The 25,145-nt window shown below is 45.6% G+C and overlaps 1 protein-coding gene across 2 annotated transcripts in view; it reads right to left on the bottom strand.

The window, feature by feature from the left end:
- THEMIS (thymocyte selection associated) overlaps positions 1 to 25,145 on the bottom strand; it is a 660,092-nt gene that overhangs the window by 410,133 nt on the left and 224,814 nt on the right. For both annotated transcript variants that reach the window (XM_086927011.1, XM_086927012.1), the window contains exon 2: positions 3,778 to 3,933. In XM_086927011.1, the coding sequence (XP_086783137.1) occupies positions 3,778 to 3,933 (156 nt within the window). The remainder of the gene's footprint in view (positions 1 to 3,777; positions 3,934 to 25,145) is intronic.

Genomic DNA, 25,145 nt, shown 5'->3' with positions numbered 1-25,145 from the left:
ATACCACACATAGGGCACCCCCCGAGAGCTCGCAGGCAGGCCCGATCTTGATTAGGGGGGGCCGCAGCCGATGTCCGGTAATACCAGGCATATTCCCTCCAGTTGGTGCCCCGCTCCGGTCGTCTGCGCAGCCACAATTCGCCCGGGTATCAGGGCCCTCTCAGTGCTCAGCCCAGTGGTCCAGCACACTGTGGGGGCAGGTCAGCCGCCCCAAGGTAATAGTGCCAGGATGGGAGGGGGAGGGGGGGGCCTAGGAGCAGTGCTGCCGGGTCTCACCTTGCTCCCACAGGTAGATGCCCGCTCCAATCTGGTAGGTTACAGGCGCTTGCCCCCGATTACTGCCAGGGCCCACTGCAGCCCATATGTCCAGGGCCTCTCCCGATCGTGTTGGCTCGTCGGGCGGGGGGGACGTGTGTCAAGAGCTAGGGATTCACCGTTGGCCACTTGTGCTCCCACGTTGTGTGTATCCCCTCAGGGCCTTATAAGTATGTTTCCGCCCGCGTTACTCACTGTTCCCCCGGTACAACGTGGTGAGCGATCCCGAGGGTGCCGCGGCCGTCACGCCAGCAGGGCCGCAGGCTCGCCCCTATCTTCCTCGATGTCCGGGCGCTGCACTGGGCTCCAGCGCTGTTGTTTGCCGAGTCCGGGGGCAGTTATCCTTCCCCACAGTCACTCCAGGACAGCCTGCTGGGAGGGTTTCCGCAATTTAGTGTTTCCCCGGCTCCTCCGGATTAAACGCTGCAGCCCCCGCCACACGTCGGGCGATGCAAGCCGGGCAGCTCTCCAGGCTAGTCTGAGGCTTTGGGGCCTTGTGCATCGGGACATCCAGCAGCTCGTCGCGGTGCATCTGGGAGTCAAAGCGTCTCTGCAAACCCCCTCGAGGTCACCAATAGACTCCGGGGGTCATGTCGCTCTACAGAAATGTTATTCGGCTCCGTGTTGTACAAGATTATGACCGGATTTTGTGGGTGATGGCGCGGAGAACTGCTCTCACACGTCCACCATCGGCGCTGGCAAGGTCCGCCCGCCTAGTAACTGTAAGAGTTTTTTTTTTCTCCTGGTGCCAGGTCACTGCTACCGTCCATGAAAATCACCCTATTTTTCTGCCCCATATCTACCACTGAATACATGGTCAGATCCCCCTACAGCTCTTACTGAAGAGCTTACCATAAGTGTGTGCTTACTTGGCTCTTCAGGACAACATAGCCCTTATACTGTCCTATCCAAGATGCAAATCACGAGGATCTGAAAAGTTTAAAAACAGAAATATGGGATACCAATCCTTTCTATAGTCCAGAACCACTCAGGGAATCAAGAGTTAAACACCCCTCGGGCTAAATGAAGGATTTCGATACCTCTGGATTTTTATAACCTCGGATCCTCAAATCTTTTAAGGCGAAACCTAACAGTACCTTTAGACAGGTTGCGCAGTGATGTCAAACACTGGCGATCTCTGCCCCTATCGTTACTGGGCCGAGAAGACTTGGTCAAGATGTTGGCCCTTCTGCGCTTCTTATACGCTCTTCAAAATTGTCCAAACAAGGTTCCAGACTCATACTTTTTAAACGTGGAAAGTGAGGTTAGAATGCTATTTTGGAACGGAGGACCACCTCGTATTGCATTGTGAAAGCTGACCAAGGGATGGTACGATGGGGATCGTTCTCCCGAATGTGAGACTCTACTATTGGGCCTCGCAGCTAGCGGTGGTAAACCACTGGATATACTGTTTCCCATTGGATCTGGAATATTTGCTAGACAGGTATCAGATGGGCAGAGAGGGATATATGGGGACGTTGTACACAAAGTCCCGGAAGGTTAGCTATATCGGACCAACGGCCCATACAGTGGCAGTATGGCATCAGGCAACTATTCGCCTTGGATGGTCGAATGGGCTTACCCAGGCCACGCCACTCTGGTTCACCACAAAACTAGGACTGCTATGTTATCAGCCTGGGTTTGATAAGTGGGACACCATCGGAATCTCCACGATAGGGGATTTGGTGAAGAAGGGCAAAATCCTTACATTCCGGGAACTCAAGAAAAAATATGAATTAGCTCAGGGGTAAACTTTCCGATACTTGCAGATCAGACAAGCCCTTACGACGGCACTTCTGGACATGAGCGAGATACCAGAGTCGTCCCCTTTGGAGGATAGGCTGCTGGAGGAACCAATTTTAACCGAAACCATATCCCTAACGTATAAGAAGCTGTGTAAGAACCTGCCAGACCCGTTCCACGCACTTCAAGAAAAATGGCAGACAGACCTAGGGCCATCGATGACGAGGATTGGCAGGCGGCGCTGATGTCCCCAAGGGAGGCGGCTATTATTCTCCGGTTCCGCCTAATCCGACTAAAAATCCTACATAGAGTGTATCTCACTGGAGTAAAGCTCGCGAATATAGGTTCACGATCAGACGTGCTCTGTCTTTGAGGCTGTGGTCAGGAAGCAACTTTCCAGACTATTTGGGACTGCCCGATTATAAGACCCATATGGGAAGAGGCCACAAAACACATCCAAGATGCACTTGGGAAGACACTCACCCTTACACCACAAATATGCCTACTTAATTGCTGAGAAGTTACAGGCACTCTAGTGAAATGCTAGATTGCTAGAAAATGGGGAGTGGCGGATAGACCATCTCCAAGAATATGGTTTAAGGAATTAGATAAGTGTATGATTGCTGAGAAGGAGATTTCTAAATCAAGAGGGTCCCCAAGAAATGGGACAAAAAATGGGGCTAGTGGAACGAGTATCGAGGGGACCTATGTACGTCCCCTACCGTTGAAATGGAAATGCAACAGAGATTGGCACAATTAATGGAAGAAACGGATTGGATTCTAGGTAAATTTTGAAAATTGACCGTGAGCTGTCGATAACTATACTGTAAACTGATTGACAAATGTGACTCAGAGGGGTCGATTACAATGGCGGGCGGATCGCCACCGCCCGCATGGCGGTGGCGATCCGCCCGCCATAATCCACCATTCGCCACCCAATTCCCCCGCCATATTACTATGGCGGGGGGGAACCCCGGCGGATGGAAAGACCTTCTGCTGGTTTTCCGCCCAGTCGATGAGTCGACCGGGCGGAAAAGGTTTTAATGTGGTGGCGGTGTCTGGTAGACACAGCTATCCATATACGATACATGCAGGGATTTTCCTTTCCATGGCGGACAGGCATGCGGTCCTTGACATTGGGAGCCCGTAGCGGGCCCCCAGTATTTTGGGGGTGGGGTGCCCCCTCTGCATTTGCATGTACAACGTGGCAGGCACCGCACGGTGCCTGTCACGTTGTACATTCAAATGCACAACTTGCATTTTTAACCTTGCAGTAGGTGCTGCTGGCAGCACTGCGCGCCGCAATGTTAAAAAGGCGGGATGCGCCCACCAGTGTGGCGGGCACATCCAAGTTGCAAATGTGGGACTGCCGCATGCATTGCGGGCGGTCCCATTTCCCGGGGCTATGGCGGGCGGACAAAGCTAATTAGCCCCAGAATGTTTGTTTTTGGATTGTTCTGTATGAAAATAAGAAACATATATTATATAAAAAAAAAGAGTTAAACACTCCTACTTTAACTCATACTGGTATTCACAGAAACGTTATCATGTAATCACTCTCCAGACTGTCATATACGACATGAGTAATGAGTGTGCGTTGTGTCAGGGCAAAAACACAACCGTAGGAGAGTCCAACTGCAAGTGAAGCAATGCTGCATATTCTGTAAATGACTATAAGAAAGTAGAATCCATGCAAACCAAATAACGTTTATATCATACCTGGAAAATCAAGTGGCAGATCAATTGTCTGCAGGCCCTGGTCGTCTCCACTGCTATAGAAACTTGCTGTGACCTTGTGAATTGTAATTCCAGTTACTTTTATCTCTTCTCCTGTTGGCAGGCAGCATTCATTTCCAAACAGTTCATACACGGAACCTACAGAAATACAACATTTGTTGAAAATACCCAGGCAAAGAAGTCAAATATCAAGCAATGAACAAAAATAAGTTGCTAACCAAAGAAGGGTGCCGCTGAAAAACACTACCGTAACAGTGGGGCTTCAGGGCATACCACCTCCATATACCCGGAAGAGATGCTTGGGAATGTTGAAGCAACTTTCTCATCGTTTAGTAATATAATCCAAAAAGGTAAAGGCAGTATAAATGTTTCAATAAAAGCTTGTATTCGTTTAAGCCGGTCGATTTAACAGTAATTTCTTAGACCCTGAAGGAATGTTTCTTCTTTTGCTACAGCCATATTTCACATCTACTGAAAATGTACAATAGGGCAGCGTTCGTTTGAACGTGTATGCACAAATTAACAGGATGCTAAAAATATTGATTAATAGTATTAATGATAATAGTATTAATGACAACGTCCCTCCTCAGCCAATCTGCCCGATCCCAACTTCAGCCTCTAATGGTGCAATCAACACTGCGATTATACTGGGCCCCTCCCACTTATTCATATGCCCCTAGAGGCTGCTCCTTATGTGGTTTTACTATTAGATGTTCCCTCCTGAAAGACTCAAAATAGGAGAACCAGGAGCACTTAAAAAACATAATAATCAAATGTCTCAGCTGCAATTGATAATGAGAGAAAGTGGGATTTAATGAAATCATTATGGTTAGGTGTGTTTCCTAAATCAGTGAAAGGGGCAGAGTCGTGAACTTTAACAAAAAAAAAATTCTGTTTGAGTTATTTGGAGGATTTAGCTAACCTGGGGAATCGGTGCTCAATCCTCCATTTAAGTTTTCCCTTTAGGGCTCTAGGCCAAAGAGTGTTAGTAACATTCACATACAAACCTATACAGTCCCGCAGACTAATGCTCTGATTGTCAATACCTGGCCCATTTCCAACAGAATATCCATATTGCAAACATCTGATGAAAGAGATTAACTACTATTTTTTTCACGAACCTCCATTGGTACTTCAGCATTCCCCTTGTGCTATGTCTACTAATTTAACAGACGATGTTAGTAGGGAAAAAGGTTGGTTAACACTTTTTTCCTGGTGATTTTAACACTAAACCAGGCACTTTGGATTCTTGTTGTTAATCCACTAGTATAACTTTTTATCACTGCTCAGCAGAGATCCGTTTCTTTGCACGCTCCCTGCTATTGAACTACGTTGGCACAATAGGGGTAGCTATATTACCTAGGGTGAACCTTCTCGTACCATGTCCCCTGGTTTTACCCGTTTCGAATTTGGTTTGCGATCAGCATTTTTTTCTGTAACAGCATTGTATTATTAATTATTATTAAAATTATTTATTTGGGCACGGAGACACATTGGTTACAATAATTTGTCTTTTTTTTTGTATAAATCGCATGCGATTAGGTGATTTTATCACAATCACAGCATGTTGGTAGAGCCGATGCAGAGACTCGAACCTGGCCGGTTCTGCAAGTTTATATATAGAGTTTGGTGTTTTACACAGCATTAAACCACCCGGCCTCTACGTTGTCATACAATACGTTACTGACTCCTTCCCCCTTGAAAAGTCTACCAAATGTTCAGATAAAACCCATACCTGCCAACTTGAAGAACAATCTAGCCAATGTGGAGGGGTGGGGCTTTGAAGAGGCGGTGCCTGTTGAATCTCACCCCGTCCTCCCTCCCCGAAATAAAGCTGAGGCTGATGCCGATGGTGTCCTGGGGTGTTTTCACACCCTTTAAAGGAAGTCGGTAGTTAAAAGCCTCTGAAACTGAGCAGGGAAAACACTATTTACAGTGGTTTTCCGCTTCGATTTCCCTGCCACTTTGTGATATTGGCTTCTCACCGGGAGACCGTGTGATGGGTGCCGATATTGTGTGCCACACGGTGGCACCATGTGAATTGGTAGGTATGAAAACCCCTGTTACAGTTAGGGTGACCAACTGGCATGGGTGCAAATACAGGACGATCGCTGTAAAAATTGAGGCCAAAGGGTCAAAATTCAGGACAAAAAATTGGGACAAAACACGTTTTACAGATGTGTCAGAGGAAGTCGCACAATAGTAAGTAAAGAGACAACCAAAATAAGTACAAGTCAAAATAAGTTTATATAAGGTTGAGACAATTGTGCACTTCACAGTTTTTCAGTATGCAAAGTGACATCAGACCCTTTCTGCAATCAAGATTTTTGCAGGAGAAGGCATACCACAAGCTGTTACTATAATAGGGCACATTGTCATTCTATCTGTGATAATCGTCTGCAGTCTCAAAATGACAATGGGCCAGTCCTCAGTCTTTGCAAGGTCCAGGAGGGGCTGCTGCAGGCAGCCTCAGTCTACAGATTAAAAGATAAGTGCCAGAGGCTCTGAGTGGAAACTTAAAAATTCATTGGGCCTCTCACAGGGAAGCTGCATACCTTCCTGAAATTCCCTAATTTGATTTTAGTATGATGTCTGTAAGGCGTTCGTAATTTGGGGACAGTCTGTGAAATTTACCGACGGTTGGTCACCCTAGTTACAGTGCTTTGAAAATCCACAATCACAATTTAGACGCTACATTGTTGATCATCTGTCTCTGAATGTGATCTTGTTTCTTAGTATCATTTTCTGCCATTCCCTCACCATCCTACCCTAGGCATTGTATCTCCCTTCCTCCCTATAACCCTTGCTCTTCCTCTGACACTGCACCTTGCCGTTTGAGTCACTCTGTCCCAATAAGAAGCACTGAAACCCTCTATGTCAGACCCCCTTTCCCTAACTTTAAGTAACTTTTCAAAAGTTAGCACTTAACACATTCTCCAAACTTTTGACACTACCAACGTCCCCACTACATGTTCCCATTTATTTGGGGACCACCACTCCCTACAATACATCTAAAACACATCTCCCCTCCAGATGCTGCAGTTCTATGTTCAAAAGCGAAACAATTGCCAATACCGAGCAACACTCCTAGAATTATTTAATATCTAGACCCAAGGAGCTAAACATGTAGGTCCACACTCTTTACAGTGCTAACAATCCTTTTATTTGGCATATAGTTTTCAAATTACTTATAAACAACGCTCTATATATAGTACATCATAAATATATACCTAAAGGAAATATATACACAAGAACAGCCTTCATAATAGTCAAACAAATTGCAGAGACACCAACAGACACTCAATGCAACCCTTCAGACATACCTACAAACAAACTCCACAAACACTTATACTAAACACTCTCAAAGATCCATCCACACCCCCAGGTCGGGTCCAGTCTAGCCACACTACACAACACTTGTTAGTGGCCACAGACCAGGGGGACAAACTCTCACAACAAAGGTCAAACAGCCAAACAAATCCTCTACAATCTCACTAACGTGCACAACTAAATCTAGACTACCACAGTCTACTAAGTCCATAAATTATTTCCAGTGCACCAGTGGACAACCTAAACAACAATGGTATGACTGAGCAGAGTCAAGGCCCTTTGGTGTTTCTTGCAGTTCTATGTTCAGCATCTTACCACATTCCTTCCCTAGCCTCCAAACCTGCACTCACTTTCACATCACAACATTGCATTTTATGGTTGCTATGACTTCCCTGCATGACCTGCTGTACAGCACAAATGTCAAGAAATAGAAGTCCCCTTGGGCATATGAATCTGAGTAAAACTACTCAAACAACTTACAAAACTCACTTCACTAGGTATATATGTAGCAATCAAAAAGGGCAATGCAAAAAGGTAAAATACAATCAATGCGTGTCACAAATTTATTAAACAAGGCAGACATTAAAAATGACCAATGTGGTCCATATCAAGAAAACATATTTCATAATAAAATAAAACACAATTTCATCATAAAAACACATTAGAACGGGACAGAAATACAAGGAAAAGTTTAGTTCCTATTAGTAAAAATGGAAACACAGGAAAATGATGAGCACAGTTAAGCTTTGCGTCAAAAACTGTTGTCTCTCAAAATATCATGTGTTTTTCCTTAAGCATCGACGCGTTTCGGTGAGCCACAAAAATATCGTCACCTTCTGCAGGAAAATATATTACCGTCCCTTTAAAATCTGTAATATTAAGAAATATGTACATATAAAAACAGTGTTTATACATTCTGCCAGACATGCATGTTACATTTACTTTTATCAAGGCCAAAGTAGTATTGCTACACATCCCTATTCACAACACATCCCTATTCTCCCACTTCTGTCACTCTTCAGTTGGAGCTGAAGTTTCCCAGTCCTACTCGAACTTCTGTGCCTCAGGGCTTGTTTCCGCAAACTCCTAAAAACTTGGTTGTTTGCAACAGTGTGGTCTTATCTTTACACTGTCTAGTGCCATGAAAACTATAATACTAATATCTGATAACATAATATCTGTAACTTGTGGATAAGAACTGAGAGCCCCAAATATACAGCAACTCTATAAACATGTTGGAATCCCACTGTCGCTGTCTCTGCTGACCTGTGGTCACCATGGGTAAGATCCTGTACTGTCACAAGGCACTCACAATTGTCAAAGCAGTATAGATCAATGGCCCTAACCCAGGTTCCAAGGTCGGTTCTGCAGTGAAAAGTAAAAAAGCTTGTCCTCTTAGCCATTCTCACAACCTCAACAATGGTCATCAATAAGAGAAGCAGAATATTTCTTTGCTTGCTGACACCTGGTTTAGTTATAAAGCCTATTGTCATATTACTCATTAGAAGGCCCCTTTAGTCGCCAAGTCCATCACTGCTTTGATAGGTAAAGATAGGACTAGCCAGTGGGTGAGCTTCAGGGTTCACCCCCACCGAGTAACCCCTGACTTCTTGCCATCTAGTTGTATTGCCACTGTCAGCCAATTGTTGCCTATCTACTCCCAAATCCACCACCGAGACTAATAAAACTTCTCTGCTGTGACACCAGATCTCTTAGAAGTTTCAGGAGGAGTCTAGAGAATTATTGTGCCCCTGATGTGCCGCCCTTTAGTGCCAGGAGCCAACAGACCTTCTCCACTTGTGCCTGGATGGCATTGTACCTATAAAGCAAGTGCCTTGTCCCAGCCGTGAGTTGGTGCCTGTCATGTTCTTTGGAAAAAAAAATGCAACTAGGGGGTGTGCCCAAATAACCCTCCTATACCTGGGCATAAAACATCTAACATGTATAACAGAAAAAAGTATGGAGGGAACTATCATTTTTTTATTTACGTACAAGGCACCATCAATTACCCTGACGCTTTCAATATTTTGTACATATAAGTATTCATGATTCTATTAGATACACGTATCTTACGGCGGGACTATGGTACAAAAATCAAATACTCATACATAGAACATCAAACGTAGTATATACAGGACAAAACCTAGTTGATTCTCAATATGGCTTTTGGACACAGTTGGATATGGCCCTCTCTGAAGGGCCAAACCAATCCTTTTTGCCTTCACCCCTCCTGGTTTCTAAATTTGTTTTTATTGGCATTAGGAGTCTTTAGTATATGGTACTACATGGTACTCAGGGCCTGTAAATTAAATGCTACTAGTGGGCCTGCAACTCTCATTGTGCCACGCACTGAAGCAGCTCTTTAAATCGTGTCCCAGGCATGCCACTGCAGCCTGTATTGCAGTATTAAACTGCCAATTCGACCTGTCAAAATAAACCTTTTGGCAGGCCTTAACCTTCGCTTTTAATACACATTTCACCCCTAAAGAAAGTCTGAACAGCCCACAGAATATGGTGCATTGTATTTAAAAATTGGAACATGTGTTTTAAGTTGTATATGTCCTGGGAGTGAAAAACTACTACATTCATTTGTAACTTTTGTGAGGCCTACCCCTCCAATAGGATAACATTGGTTTATCCTATGACGTTTAATAAGTGCTAACATTTGATTGTGTTTGGCAAATTTAAGTATCGACAAAAAAAAGGTGTCAGGTTTATTTAAAAGAATATATAAATCAAAAGGATTTCAGTGTTTAAACGTGAAGCTTATACTACTTTTGACATCTTTTGCTGGGATTCTATCTATCCCCCCTTTATTTTTCTTCCTTAAATCCTTTCATTTCTTTTTTTGATTCTTTTCTATTATAATCTGTTTTTTGATTTTTTGTGGGAAAGTGGGCTATTTTTGAAACTGCGTCACATTGAAGTTTGATTGTTTTGTATAAATGTATATGGATGTAATTATGTGTATAATGTAAATATTATTGTTAGGTCTTCCTTGAAAATTGTTCTATTGTGTATCAAAAAATAAAAAGATTCCAAATAGTAGATTTAAAATACTAAATAAAAAGAAATCTATTTAAAATAATTTGAAAAATTATTTTCAATCACTATGAGTGGCACGAGTGATTGGTAGATGTGATTGTATTAGTGGTAATAGCATTGGCACTTCTGTGTTTGGTTTACTGATTTGGCCTAGCCTTGCTGATTTTAGGCCAGAACCCTGGATTGATTATTGTTATTATTAACATTTGACTGGGGCAGGCAAAAATATCATGTTTGGTCTGACATGAATTGTAAGTAGGAATTCTCTTTAATGGTAAAGCTGGATTTTGAGTCACAATTCTGAAAATTCCACTTTTAGAAAGCTGGCGTTGTCTTGTGCCTGCTGCATGTGTCCTGGGTCACATGCTTGGCAGTTGGTCTTTGTGAATTTCTCCCAGACAGTGAGATAAAGGGGGTCTCGCTGTTGGCAGGCTGGGCATCCCTCCAGGATCGGTGAAGCAGTCGTTCCCCACCCAACTTATATTTTAAAGGGCTTTCCCCCAGCACATACAAAGGAACTCGACACCAATCTTCTGTCACCCCAGACTTCATGGATCCTTGACAGGGGACAATTCTAAACCAGATGTGGGGGTAGTATAGGGTATAATATAACTATTTGACCTCCAGAGTCACTCTTCAGTAATGTCCACTGGCCCAGGAGTGTACTGAAGCCAGTCGCCTTATTCCCCAGAGGACTGCCCTGATGCTTGAGGCCTGTCTTGTTCCCAGAGGACTGCCTTGGTGCTTAAGACCTGCCCTGTGGTTGTTGCCTGGGTGTGGCTTCCACCCCTGAACCATTCACCAGATTTCTTACATTGGAGTACAGTGGTAGGATCCAGTAGTTATAGCAGTGTCTATCATTGGTTTTGTGTAACATTAAAATCCCATATAAATCATCTGGCATGAGATTCAATCTCTTCTTTAAATTTTCCTTGATTGGTCTCTTTTGTTTTTTCAAACTTCCCTTCCATTCTGCTTGACTTTGTGTACCTATGACTCAGGCAGAAAGCACGGAGTTTGAGTTCAACACCCTGGAAAGCTACACTGTGGCTGAGCTAAAGGGAGTGTCAAGGAGAGGGAAGTTCCAGCAACCAAGAGCCTCAGGGCCTGGGTGGAGGCCCGCCAGTTATAATCCACAGCTCAGGAGGAGGATGGGAGATGGAGGAGCAGGAGGAGGAGGAGAGTGAGGAGAAGGAGGGAGAAACCTCCTGACCATGATTATAGAGGAACAAGGAGGACCCACAAGAGTGAGGTGCCCTGCAAGATCCAGAGTAGGCACTAGCATTTCTTCCCGCAACCAGTCGCCTAAGGAACTGGAGGGGAGGAAACCTGAAATGGAGTTCAGGCTGCAAATAACCAAGCTGGAAATGGAAGCAGCGAAAAAGGAGGCTGCTGCAAGGAGAACTGCGGAAGAGTCTACTTCCGGCAGGGCTGCATTGGAGGCTCCTACACAGAGGGCCTTGGAGGAGGGGAGGGCTGAAGAAGATATTGTTCTAGTCAAGGAGAACGCTGAGAGAGCCTTGGCTAAAAGAAAATTGATACTAGGTCATGAAGTGAGCAGGACCTTAAAGCAAGAGAAGCCTCGGGCACTGGCAACAATTGTGGCAGTGATATTCCAGTGCCCAGTAGAGACAGGAGGGTTAACATTGCCAAGGACTTGGTGTTTGGCTTCATGGTGGGGATGATATTTATGTTAAGTGGTTTGAGGCTTATGAGTTTCCTTGGAGATGCACTGGGTTCCTGAGAAGGATTGGGAAGTCAGTCTATGGTGGCACATTCCCAGTGAAGGTAGGGGTGCATTACTATCCCTAGGAATGAGTGACAACATGAAGTATCCCCTCGTGAAGCATACCTACAGGAGAAAGTGTGGTCTCAGCCCTGAGAAATATACTCAGAAATTTAGGGTCAGCTAGAAGCTACCCCAAGAGTCCTGGGAGGATCCTGTAGACCATATTTGCAAGGCACTAGATGGCTGGGTGAAGGGCAGTGATTTGCGTGATTATGTGGCGCTGTACAATCTGATTCCCAAGAGCACATGTTCAGCAGTTGTTTGCGAGTTGCACCAACACCTACAGCCTGATTCATGTAGGTAAATTGCACTCGCAAAGGGCCAGATTCTCAGAATCTGGCCCTTAGCGAGTGCGATTTTTGCATTTGGTATTCATGATACCAAATGCAAAAATCGCTATGTAAGAATTCGCATATTTGCGTGGAATGGCATTTAAGGAATCTCTAATAGAGATTCCTCAAATGCTATTCATGACACACAACAAAATTGCGATTTTGGACTTTTGGGGCCGCTATTTACCGACAGGTCAGACCTGTCGGTAAATAGCAAAAACTCAGAAAAATGCTTTTAAAAGCATCATTCAAAGTTGCATGTAGCACTCACACATGTCCTTTGGACATGTGTGTGCGCAACACCTGTCCAAAAGTGCATTTTAGGGGTGCTACAGGGCGTCCTTTGGACACCCCTGGCACCCTTAAAATCGCTATCTCAGTTGCGAGTAGCAAATTGCTACTCGCAAATCCCCATTCATTCCAATGGGCCTCTTAGCCCATAGGAATGATTGGGGAGTATTTGCGAGTAGCAAATTGCTACTCGCAAATAAAGAACATGTAGGAATCGCTATTTAAGTAGCAATTCCTACATGAATGCCGTTTTGCGTGTCCTCAATAGCGATTCGCTATGATTCTCTATTAGGGACACGCAAAACGGCATGTACATGAATCAGGCTGCTAGTGAATAGCAAGCGCACTGACCCGAAGGAAGTTGACTTCTGGCTTAGCACCCAGGTCCCTAGGAAGATATCTGGGAGTGACCCCAAGAAGGGTTATTCAGGTTTACCCCAGCAGAGTGAGGGCAAGGTACAGGGAGACCTAGACAGATCCCAGAATAAGGTGGGGAGAAAGGTTCCAATGCCCATTCGGAAAAACAGGGGGAGGTTATGTTGGGTGGTAGCACAGGGCACCCCATTTCCAACCCGGGTGTTTTGTTCCCAGTCACAAAAAAAGCAGGGGGACTACATCCAAAGAAACCACCCACTGGTTAGAACTTTACAGGGTGGCCAATGTGGCCTTAGGGAGAAGGAGTCCCAAAGGCCATATAGTAGAATATCCCTAGTCTCACTTAGTTGGGAGATGGATTCAGAAGGTGAGCATATAATCCCTGAAGGTAGGAGTTATCATTTCAATTAGGTCACAGTGAATGGGATCCCTGTCACAGCTCTGAGGGATAGCGGTGCCAGACAGACCCTGATAGTGGGAAGGCAGGTTTCACAGAATCAGAACACTAGACAGGTGTGTAGGGAAAGTCAGGCACTTGGGCAGGACATTTTCCACCCTATGGTTCTGTTATCCCTGAGATAGGTTGTGGGGGTCGCCCGGAGGAGGGTCATAGTTAGTCCCCAGATGCCCTACACTGCATGCTGGGAAATGAGTTACCTTCGGTGTTAATAGAGCTTAGAGCACCAGCTGCCCAGGGTACCCTAATAGCTCAGGTTTGTGGGGGTCCTACTCCCATAAGGACCGTTCAGAGGCCCAAATAATAGGAAAGGACAGGAGGTGGATTCAGTCGACAGTGGAAGGACCAGTGGATAAGGGATTATCAGCTCTGAGAACAGGGCACTCAAAACAAGCCCTGATGAGGCAAACTTCAGACCTGGAAGCAGACTCCTGCATGAAACAAAGTGTGTCACCCTTGAGGGGGCTCATGGTTTCCCCCAGGAGTCCTGGCTTGCTAGGCACTTGTTCAGCACCAGGGTACAGGCCCTAGGCTTAGTGGAAGCGCCTTGATACCCCTTGAGGTGATTAGCATGCATTACAAATACTAATTGATTGATTGATTGAGAGGCCATTCACAGGGTACCCCCTGGACTAACAGGAGGATGAATAGAAGTAGGGAACTTAACACCCGTGGGTGTTGCCCCCGACTCAGAGAAACCTCATACTCAGAGAACCCTCAAGAGCACTTAGAGAACTACTTGCAAGCCAAGAGGTCAGAAGAGACGTCTGTCTAAGGAACCTGCTTGAAGCCTCTAACTGACAGTTGATGGCTCATGGCCTTGCTCTTTACACAGACAGCTGTCAGGGGCCTCTGCTGGGTGGGCAGAATTTTCCTAGGGTTAGGACAGAAGTCTGATTCAAGTGGTGGAATAGGCTACATCATTTTGTTGATCATGGTGTCTGTCTACGGAGATGCATGTGTGAGTAAATTTAGAGTAGGTGCTTCACAGATGGAGTTCACAGTTGAGTGGAAAGTTCCCATGGGTCTATCCAGTGGCTCAGGAAAATGTTGAAAGAGGGATCGAACTGGGTTCAGAAGGGCATAGAGCTGACATTCAACTGCAGTAGAGGTCAATTGTCCATGTTCTAGTGCCTAAACAGGGAAGCTCATCAAGGTATTGATTAGTCTACCCTGGTAGAACGGAGTTCATGTTGGAATTGGTCCTCTCTGCAAGGCACCCCCAAACTTTCAGCCTTTGCTACTCCTGATTTCTGGAATTTGATTGTGTTGGCATTAGAACTATTTGCACTTTCCCACTGATAATCAGTGCTAAAGTGCTTGTGCTCTCTCCCTAAAATATGGTACAATAGGCTTGCACCTAATTGGCACATCTAATTTACTTATGAGTCCCTAGTATAGTGGACCTCCAGAGTCACTCCTTAGTAAACTCCTGTACCTGTGGACATTACTGAAGAAGGACTGACTGATGCTTGAGGCCTGTAATGCTCTCTAAGAAAGAAGACTAGACCTGCTCCCTTCATCCCTGGGTAACCTGAGTGTCTCCAAGGGTCCGTTGGCTGATCTCATGTTGTGAGCTACTGGGACACAACAAGCTCCAGAGGCCTCCCTGCAACTGTCCAGCAGTACTGCTGCAACTGGAGCTGACTGGACCTGCTGTCCTCTGCTAGAGTTAGTCCCTGATCCCTCAGAGGTGCCTCGCATGATCCTGGACCCTCTTCCTCTGTGAAGAAAGGATAAATCCAGACGTTTTGGGCTTGAAAGGACAAATCCAGAAATGTTGGGCTCTTTGTGACTGTGAACGGGACTGTTCGCGCAGAGACCCAGCAGCCCATGTCTTTCGCCAACATGAAGCTCCGGAGAACCTGACTCTTCGCGATATAGTGACTGCCAGTGATGGCATCCCATGCGAGATCTGCACTACACACTACGTCAACGACAGCCTGCGGTGACCACCAATGCAAAGCTCCAGCAATGACTGAGCATGACGCCCGACCAGTTCTTCATGCTACAGTGACAACTGTCTGCAACATTAGGCCTGCTGTTCACGCTACCGTGATGACCATCCTTTGGGAAGGTAACCTTTTAAACGGGAAACAGTCTGAACAACGATTTTCTAACAACGAGTGGCCTGAACAACAACTCATAAACAACGACCTGAAACTGAACCACGACCACCTGAACAACTACTACATTAAACAACGAGTGGCTTTAACAACGAATTATCAACACGAGCAAAAATGTATATAGATTTTAATTTACCAAGTGCGGCCAATAGATGGCACTGTAGGATTGTTTTCAGATGTTTTTATGCTGATAGGTTTATTTTAAAATCGCCAAAAATAGTGCCTTTGGTTTTAATTTTACTTTTGATATGCCGCAAATTAAGTTACCATTCTAGTTGTGACCACTTTCACACTCCCAGATTCACAGTGACATTCTGTGTGATCTCTGTGATGTTGCACTTTTTAATTCAGATTCTATTGATCAGTGCTAAAAAAAAGTAGGTTGGATAATATATAATCATTTAAATAACAGACCACCCGGCACTTCCGCTTTATTTATCAGTTTCTAGCAGTTTTTTTTCATCACTACGATCGCCCTTTTCGTCAGGTTTCATTAATTTCTTTTCCTCAATTCTTCTGTCTTTTCTGCAATTAATCCTGTAGCTCTAGGAATGGCTCAGCTACGAGTATTTTCATGTTTGATGACAACATCCTAAAATAGCCCAGTTCCCTAAGAAAAAATAGATTTTCTTTAATCGAACGTCAATACCAGAAATATTTTTATTTAATTCAAGGCTGGAGATTAACAATTAGTAGCAAAGTAAAAAATGACATTAAAAAAAGAGGTAAACGTCTACGTGTAAAACATAGTATTGTTAAAAAAGAAAAACACAGTAAGAATGGCATTTTCAAATATAGCAGGTTTTCATTTACACCAGGTTGAAAATATGGGTAGATTCGGTTTGTATGTCAAAATAATTTTTTCGTGGTTCAGTTAAGTCGTGGTTCAATACTTAGTGATTAGCATTTGGTCGTTGAATGAATGAATGAATGAATGAATGAATGAATGAATGAATGAATGAATGAATGAATAAATGAAATTATTTGTAGAGCGCACGATGGCCAAACGGCTTCCTGGCGCTGAGAGCTCTAGGGAACAGAACAGACAGGGCCAGGAGGTTTAGCGGGGGTAGGCCAGGGCAAACAGAAAAGTTTTGAGCGCTTTACGGAAGTGTGAAAAGATAGGGATAGAGCGCATGGAAAGAGGAAGGGAATTCCAAAACCGGGGTGCAAGAACAGAGAATCTAGTTCCACCAGTGCGAGTTTTGTGGAAACGGGGAACAGTGAGGAGGGCAGAGGAAGATGAACGGAGAGTGCGGGCAGGGGTGTGGAGGGAAATCAGAGAATTGATGAAAGCCGGTGCAGAGTGATCAAGGGCCCGATAAACAAGGCAACCTAGTTTGAACAAGGATCTCTGCAGGATGGGTAACCAGTGAAGGGATTTGAGGACAGGAGTGATGTGATGGGTTTTGGGCAAGTGAAAGATGAGACGGGCAGCCTGATTTTGGATTGCTTGAAGGCGGCGGGTTTCGTAGGCAGGGATACCTGCGAACAAGCTATTACCATAATCAAGGCGGGAAGTGATAAGGGCAGAAATGATGATTTTAAGGGAGTCAAGAGAAAAGAAGCGACAAATTTTCCGGATCATCCGAAGGGAGAGGAAGCAGGAGGACACTACGGCACTGATCTGGCCATGCATGGACAGGTCCTGGCTGACCTTAATGCCCAATGTTTTAACGGAGGGAACCGGGGTGGGAGGGGGGCCAAGAATAGGGGGCCAAAAGGCAGGGGACCAAGGGCTGGATGAGCCGCCAGTCAGGACAAGCTCAGTCTTATCTGGATTGAGCTTGAGGTGATTGGCGCTCATCCACCCAGAAATAAAGACCATGGTGGAGCGAAAAAAAGATAGGGAGTGAGAAGAAGAAGAAAGATCAAAGACGAGCTGAAGGTCATCTGCGTAGTTATACACAGAGACCCCCAGCTAAAGGAGAGAAGAAATAAGTGGATGAATGTAAAGATTGAAAAGAAGAGGAGAAAGGGAGGAACCTTGGGGAACCCCACAGGGCACCAGGAGGGGAAGAGCAGAGAAGCCGGGGAGGTGAACAGCTTGTGAACGTCCTGTTAAAAAGGACGTGATCCAGGAAAGGGCGGGGCCTCGTATGCCCGCTGCGCTGACACGGTCCAAAAGAATGTTATGGTCGACCGTGTCAAACGCAGCGGACAAGTCGAGGAGAACCAAAGCTTGGGGAGAGTTGGTGTCAGCCTTGGCTTTGAGCTCGTCGAGAACGGCTAGCACCACAGATTCGGTCGAATGACCCGAGCGGAAACCTGCTTGGTGAGAAGCAAGGAGTTGGTTCTGTTCGACATAAGTAGGGAGACAGGAGGTGACGTAGGATTCCAGAATTTTGGCAAGATAGGGAAGAAGGGAGATGGGCCTGAAGTTAGAAGGGAGAGAAGAATCAAGACCAGGTTTTTTGAGAATGGGGGAAACAATAGCAGATTTAAATGAAGAAGGAACCAGTCCAGTAGAAAGAGAAGCATTGAGGAGGGAAAGGGGGGTAGCAGGGCAGGAAGAGAAGAGAGTTTTAAGAATGCGAGCAGGGGCACAATCAGTGGGAGAGCCAGATTTGATTTTTGTGAGCAGAGCTAAGAAGGAATCCAGGGAGAGGGGCGGGAAAGAGGAAAAAAAAGATTTAGACACAGAGGGGACAGAATGAAGTGGAGTAAAAGGAGTGATAGAAATGTTGGATTTGATTTTAACGATCTTCTCGATGAAGAAGTCGTTTAGAGAGGAGCAGAGGGCCTGGGAAGGAATAAAGTTAGGACAAGCACGATCAGAGGTGGCCAAATTGTTGACCAAGGAGAAAATCTCTTTAGATTTGTTGGCCGAAAGGATTACTTGTTCGGAGAAATACTTGGTCTTTGTCGCCAGAATGGCTTTCTTGTACTCTTTAGGAAGAGATTTGTGTTTGGCCTTGAGGTCGGGGCAGTAGCTACGGCGCCAGAGGCGCTCAGAGCGTCTACGTTCCAATTTGAGGACCTTAAGCTCCGAGTTAAACCAACGGTGAGCCTCGTGAGGACGAATGGTCTTAACTAACTTGAGAGGGGCTACTAGATCGCAAGCGGAAGATAACCAGTTGCCAACTGCAGCGGCCTGTGAGTCAAGGGAAATGCCATTAAGATCGGGAGTGGAAGAAGCAAGGGAATGAGAAAGGGAAAGCAAGTCAGCGCGATTCCAGCTACGTGAGGAAACATTCTTGGGACGAGGGGGTTTGTGAGGGGAACCAATGTTGATAGTGAAGGAAATGAGGGAATGGTCGGACCAGGTACAAGGGAGGATGCTGGGGGGGAAACTATGTCCTGGGATGACCAGACTTGGTCCAGAATATGTCCAAGATTGTGAGTAGGGATCAATACATGGGACTTAAGGTTGAGACATAAGAGAGTGGCCGTGAAGTCCTTGGACGCTAAGTCCTCCCTGGGGTCGCCAGGCCAGTAATTAAAGTCACCTAGCAGGAGAACAGAAGAGTTGTTAACTACAAGCATAGCGAGGAGTTCCTGCAGGGAGGCCACAAACAGAGGCATGCTCAGGGGAGGGCGATAGACAAGGACGACAGTGAGAGGCGCGGAAAGATTAGAGGAGCGGGCGACCAGAAAGTCCACCCCAGCTATAGATGGTTGGGAAATAAGCTGGAATTGAAGAGTGGATCGAGCAATCATGGCAACACCCCCCCCGGTCTTGCCTTCAGGGCGGTCAGCCCGGAGGGCATAATAAGAGTCTGGGAGGATGGCTAGAATGTCGGGGAGAGAAGCCTCGGAGAACCAAGTTTTCGTTCTTTAGCCTTCGTGGTTTAGGCATTCGTGATTTCAGTGGAAGTTGTTTAATCATACAACCCTTTTAAACATGCCTAACCTGGTCCCTGTATCCAGCCCATGCTTCACCATGGTCAGCCTAAACTTGTGACTTTCCTTAGGTCTAGCACAACCAGATGACCATGAGTGCCGCTTTGTACTTTTAAGTGCTACACTTACCTAAAACTTTCACACTGAATAGTTCCAGGTACTTATTGGATTTTTGTTGTTCTGGCATAATCTTGTTTATTAAACTTTACTCTAGTTTTCTACGTTGGTTTTGGAGTTTTATTGTGTTGTGTTTTCACTTTATTACTGTTTAGGTGCGGCATAAAAACTTTATACATTGCCTCCAAGTTAAACTTCACTTCTTTGTGGCAAGCTACCAGAGGGTTAAGCAATGGTTAATTGAGTGACTTTTGTGCTTCCCTGACAAGGACTGTGGTTGTTACCGGAGTGGGTCTTCTACCTCCTTCAACCAATAACCTGCTTTCTTACATGAATGATTAGAGACCATGGAAAAGTGTCTTAATCTTCACTTACTAATTAATACAAATACATTTTGGACCTGATTATGGTACTTGACTGACTCCACAGATCCCAATTATGGTCCACTCTTGATATGATTGATTTGGGTCAGTCAGTAATAAGTTTCCTGAAGCACTTACTTCTTAACTTATATGCCACAGTGAGATAGGGCTTAAGAGGTGAGTGTATAAAAAACTCTTCTAGACTGTGGTTCTATATGGGTTTTCTAAATGGGGTTCGCGAAGAATGTGAATTGGGTCCTTCACTCTTCACACTATAGATAACTGCCACTGAAGAGGTTTAAAGAGCTAAGGACCAAGATACACCAACGTTAGGTAGAAAATGCATTCCTGTACTTCTGAATGCTGATGATGCAGTTCTTGTGGCCAGAACCCCTAAAGCTTTGAAGAAAGTGATTGATTACTATGTTAGATGTATGAATGTCATGAATTTGGATATAAACCTTTCCAAACCTTTATACTCATCTTGGTAAATAAGCTATTTTGTAACATCTCTTATTATATACAAATATCCATTCGGAAAGGATACAAGCCTCCTGATGCCAGGGTCTCGTTTAAACATAAAAAGGCATGGACTTCAATTAGGGGGCACCGGGGGTCGCAGCTGTGACGCATGGTTTGCCCACTGCGATCCCTGGCAGAGCCCTTGCGACCTCTGGGGTCGGATTTGATAGAAGCAGCAGGACCTGAAGAGAACAAGGCTGCTTTCCAAAGAGGATGCGTGCATTTTCGAAACTGCTGCAGGTGTTTTTTTCATTAAAGCAAAGCAGTAAATGGGTTTATACATTTTGTCCCCTTTTATGGATTTTTTTTCGCTGTGATCGAGTCCTTGCTACTTTCTGTTTAATTTCAGCCACATTGCTATAGCTGATAATAACAGGTCACAAGTTCATACAGGAAAGAATTTATTAGTAGCTTGGTGCTTCAGCTATTGAGACAGAGGGCGCCTCTCCCTTCTAGGTGTGTGAGTTGCCCAGTAAGACATGTATAGCTTTCCCAGCAGAAGAGACTTCTCTTGGCCCAAGATTAAGAAGGTGGGTTTGCTGCAACATGAGAGGTGTTTGTCGTGGTGCAGAGCTCTGCAGTACCATGGCCCGTGAATGTACCACTAGCTGCAATGATATGATAGAGATGTACCAGTGCCTGTAGAGTTGCGCTCTAGTTCTCGGGTGCTACGTCACGACGTAGCGCGCGAGGACGCAATATTGGAGAGTCTGCGCATGCGCGCAAAAAAGCGAAAGTGGTGGAGATCGTCGCTCTCCCGCTCAATATAATAAACATACAGTTTTACACCTGTTACCTCGTGCCTCCTAAATCTTTGTTCCTGGCAATAGGGACATCTTTACAGTGGCGATGAGGGCTGGGATGCAAAAAAAAAATAAAACACAAAAAAAACGAGTGGAGAAAAAGTAACTAGCAGGACCCAGAAACTGCACCAGAAGCATCAGGACCTAGAAACAGCACAGGGAGGCACAGTCTCTGTCAGAGGCCCACCACAAGGAGCTGTAGGTAGGCGGACAGGCACCGCAGCAACACAGAACAGCGGGGGAGCGTGGCAGAAGCACGCATGAAGGGGGAGAACACCAACCACAAGTTAATGTGCCAGACGCAGTGGCATAAAGCAGCAGAAAGTACGGCGAGAGAATAGCGACAATCCACAGAGGCCCTGGCGGAGCTAGCAAGACGCAGAGAAGGGGGAGCAGAAGAGCCCCGACCGAACCAAGCGCAATGCGAGAGCGTGAACGCACCAGGCAGCCCACGTGGTCCAGGGGCGGAACCAGAAAGACGCACCACAATGAGCACGCAGGCGTCTTCACTCACAACACTGATACCGGTTTTGCCGAAGCCTGGAGAACCTCAGATGAAGTGGGAGGATTGGAGAGAGTACTTCACGAACTATATTGAAGCCCTGGAAGACGAAAACAGGGAGGCCTTCCCCAGTGCGAGGAAGAGAAGGATACTCCTACACAACCCAGGCCCGGAAGGTATAAGGGTCTTCCAGAACCTGGTGCCCATGCCCAGACCAAATGCAGATGACGATGTCTTCAAGCAGGCTATAGAAGATCTCAACAACCACTACCGTCCTGCAGTGTGCGTTTCTATCGACTGTTACAATTTCCAGCAGAGGAAACAAGAACCCGGCGAATCCACAGATGACTACGTTGCGGCGTTGAGGAAGATGGCGGTAACGTGCAAGTATGGGGCTCTGCATGATGAGTTCATAAAAGACCAGATAGTCATGCACACCACCAACAAGATGGTACAAGACAAATTGTGGCTAAATGGAGATGCATCCCATAAGGAAGTAATAGCCATGGTAAAAAAGGCAGAGTTGTCGAAACGGTGTGCCGATGCGGCTAAAAGAGAAGCTGTCCAGAAGACCATGGTGAACAAGGTGGACAACGCAGAACCACCCGGGAGGAGTAAAGCCACGACAACAGAGGGAAAAGGGCCAAACAAGTGGATGGGGAAACCAGGACAACAGTGGAAGCAGAACAAAGAAAGCAAGACCACGTGCTACAAGTGTGGAAGCCAAGCCCACGCAGCCCAGGACAAACGTTGTCCGGCGTTCAGAGCGAAATGCATGTTTTGCGGCATAGTAGGCCACTACGAAAAGGTATGTCGCCGAAAAATGAGGAGACCCACAGTGAAGAACGTGGCGCAGGAGCAACAGGAGAAAGAAGAAGAACTGGACGAGGAGGACAATGTGCTATGTGTGGAAGGACAAGTGCTGGGCATCGACTGTAAGCGCTCCCGTAAACCACAATGGGACATGGTGATAGGAGGAGTGAAAATCAAGATTGTAGTTGACTCGGGATCCCCCTACACCATCGTCCAAAGAGCAGTGTGGAATTTATTTATTTATTTATTTATGAAATTTGATAAAGCGCAAACAAATGCCCATAGGCGTCTCGGCGCTGCAGCATCTGCATCGGATTCTCCACTAGCTGTGTATGATCGAGGAAAAATTACTGGTTAAACAGCCAGGTTTTTAGCTGTTTACGAAAGGACCAAAGAGAGGGGCAGGTCCGGATTGACTGAGGTAAAGAATTCCACAGTTTAGGGGCTGAGGCCAGGAACCGACGGTGTCCCCAGGAGACAGTCTTGGTACGGGGCACCACTAGGTCATAATGAGTAGAGGATCGCAGTACCCTTGTCGGGCGATAGAGAATCAGTTGGTCTCTGTGGAACTGAGGTCCTTGTCCATGCAAACCCTTATATACAATACAGAGCGTTTTAAATGTAATCCTGCTTCTGACTGGGAGCCAGTGAAGTTTTTTGATAGTGTTTGTGGCCGACTTATATTTGGGAATTCTAGCTAATAATCTTGCTGCCGCATTTTGAATTGTTTGCATTTTATCAAATACCCTGTTCTGGGCATTGGCGTAGACAACACCAGGGAGCTTACCAACGTTTTAATTGTATTTTCCGGGAGGACACAGGTGATTTTCCGTATTAAACATAGTTTATGAAACGCCGCAGAGGCACTTGATTGGCATGGGCAACAAAATTGAGTTGGTCGTCAAAAACCACATCTAAATTCCTTACCTTGGAGGCGGGTATTGGCAAAGTTCCAAAAGACGCAGGCCACCAGTCAGGAGACCAGCTTGGTGTAAGTTGTCCAAAAATGACTACCTACGTCTTATCGGAATTGAGTTTTAGACAATTGGAGGCCATCCAGTCTCCAATTGCCAACATACATTCTTTGAAGCTCTCGGCCATCTTATGTCCGTTGTTTTTAATGAAATAAACAAAGTGAATCCAACAGGGAAAGGGGAAAAGTGATCAATCAATGTTGAAGCACTCAGTGTTGTGTAAAATGCCCCTCACACACCAAAAGGCCCCTTGGTGTCATGCTTCATCATCGGGGTCTTCGCACCCCTCTATCGGGATGCGGCGTGCTGCGACCTACGGCTACGCGGGAGCACTTATGGTGTTGACTATGTGTGGTGTCCAGTGTGTGGGGTATGTTTAGAGTGAGTGGGGGGTGTGTAGTTAAAAATTAAAAAGTACCTGGCACTAGTGTATAAAAGAAAAAAGTTTTTATTCTGAACTCTGGCTGGTACTGTTAAAAGAAGTGCAGGACGAGGTCTAAGTTGTGTAATGAACTTGACCTCTGGTGTGCGTTGTTGTCGACATGTTTCGGAGACAAGCTCCTTTCTCAGGACGGGGGCACAACCTCCCCTCCCTACTCACGTCTTTATTACTAAAAAATTGTGTATTTACAGAAAAGTGAAAACAAAATTATAGGCTAAGTGTGCCTACAGCGGTCTGCTACAAGCACAATGACCTGTAGAAAGACAAAAATAACAACTAATGGTTACCCATGTAGCGGGTAGTTCAAACGGGTGCAGTCACCAGGAACCATACCATTTGCTTATATTATAAGCTTGTTAAAAGGGACTCACAACACATACAACATAAAACACATAAGTACTAGGGTGTTCTGTAAGATGTATTCCTACTTGTGAAGCTTCTTTGAAGGCTTCATGAGCAAAATCGGGACGTCGGGGTGTTGCTTCAGTGGCTATCTGTGGTAGAGAATGGTGCAGCTTTAATCATTCATTCTATCACACTTACTTTTGTGGAGGAGTACAGCTGGTCGTGTGTAGTTAGTTGTTCAGTATCATACTCACAAGAACAGGACTCTCTGATCACCGTCTTACCCCGCACGCTGCTCCGCTGATGTGGAGCAAGGATGTAGTCAAGGATACTTATACCCTTACGTCCTCATTGGCGGAGGCGCAGGTGTATGCTAATTAGGGGTGTTTCCCGCCACTGATTGTATGTCCTTGTACGGCGCATCCGCCTTCTGACCATACAGGGCTTTCGTATGTGATGGAACGGGCGCCGACCTGGGATTAGTGTCTGCATCATAGATCAAGTGTGTACAGCGCATGTGCACTATTGTTCCGGCATCCTTCCCTTCACGCGTGATGGTAGTCAGTGTTTGTCCCACACGCATGCGCGAGTATCGCTGCTTACCTACAGAGCGCGTGTATTAATGCTACTCCTGACATGTTGAACAGATTGTAGATGAGAACTGTTGGCAGTCCTTTCTTATAATGATAGTTGACTCCAGGGTACATCATCATTAAGCCCGTTCAGATGGGTCCCCAGTCTGAACACCCAACGTTGTTCCTTCTGGAAAAGGCCAGCCTCTGAGGGTAATTGTTCTATGACCGTCCATTTCAAATCATTGACGCAGTGTTGTTGGGTCAAAAAGTGCGTTGCCATTTTGGTTGTGCTTTTTTTACACCGCAC

The sequence above is a fragment of the Lissotriton vulgaris genome, chromosome 6 (assembly GCF_964263255.1).
Source record: "Lissotriton vulgaris chromosome 6, aLisVul1.2, whole genome shotgun sequence".
Classification (NCBI taxonomy): domain Eukaryota; kingdom Metazoa; phylum Chordata; class Amphibia; order Caudata; family Salamandridae; genus Lissotriton; species Lissotriton vulgaris.
Note: the sequence above shows the minus strand (reverse complement) of the source record. Positions and strands in the feature narration are given on the sequence as shown.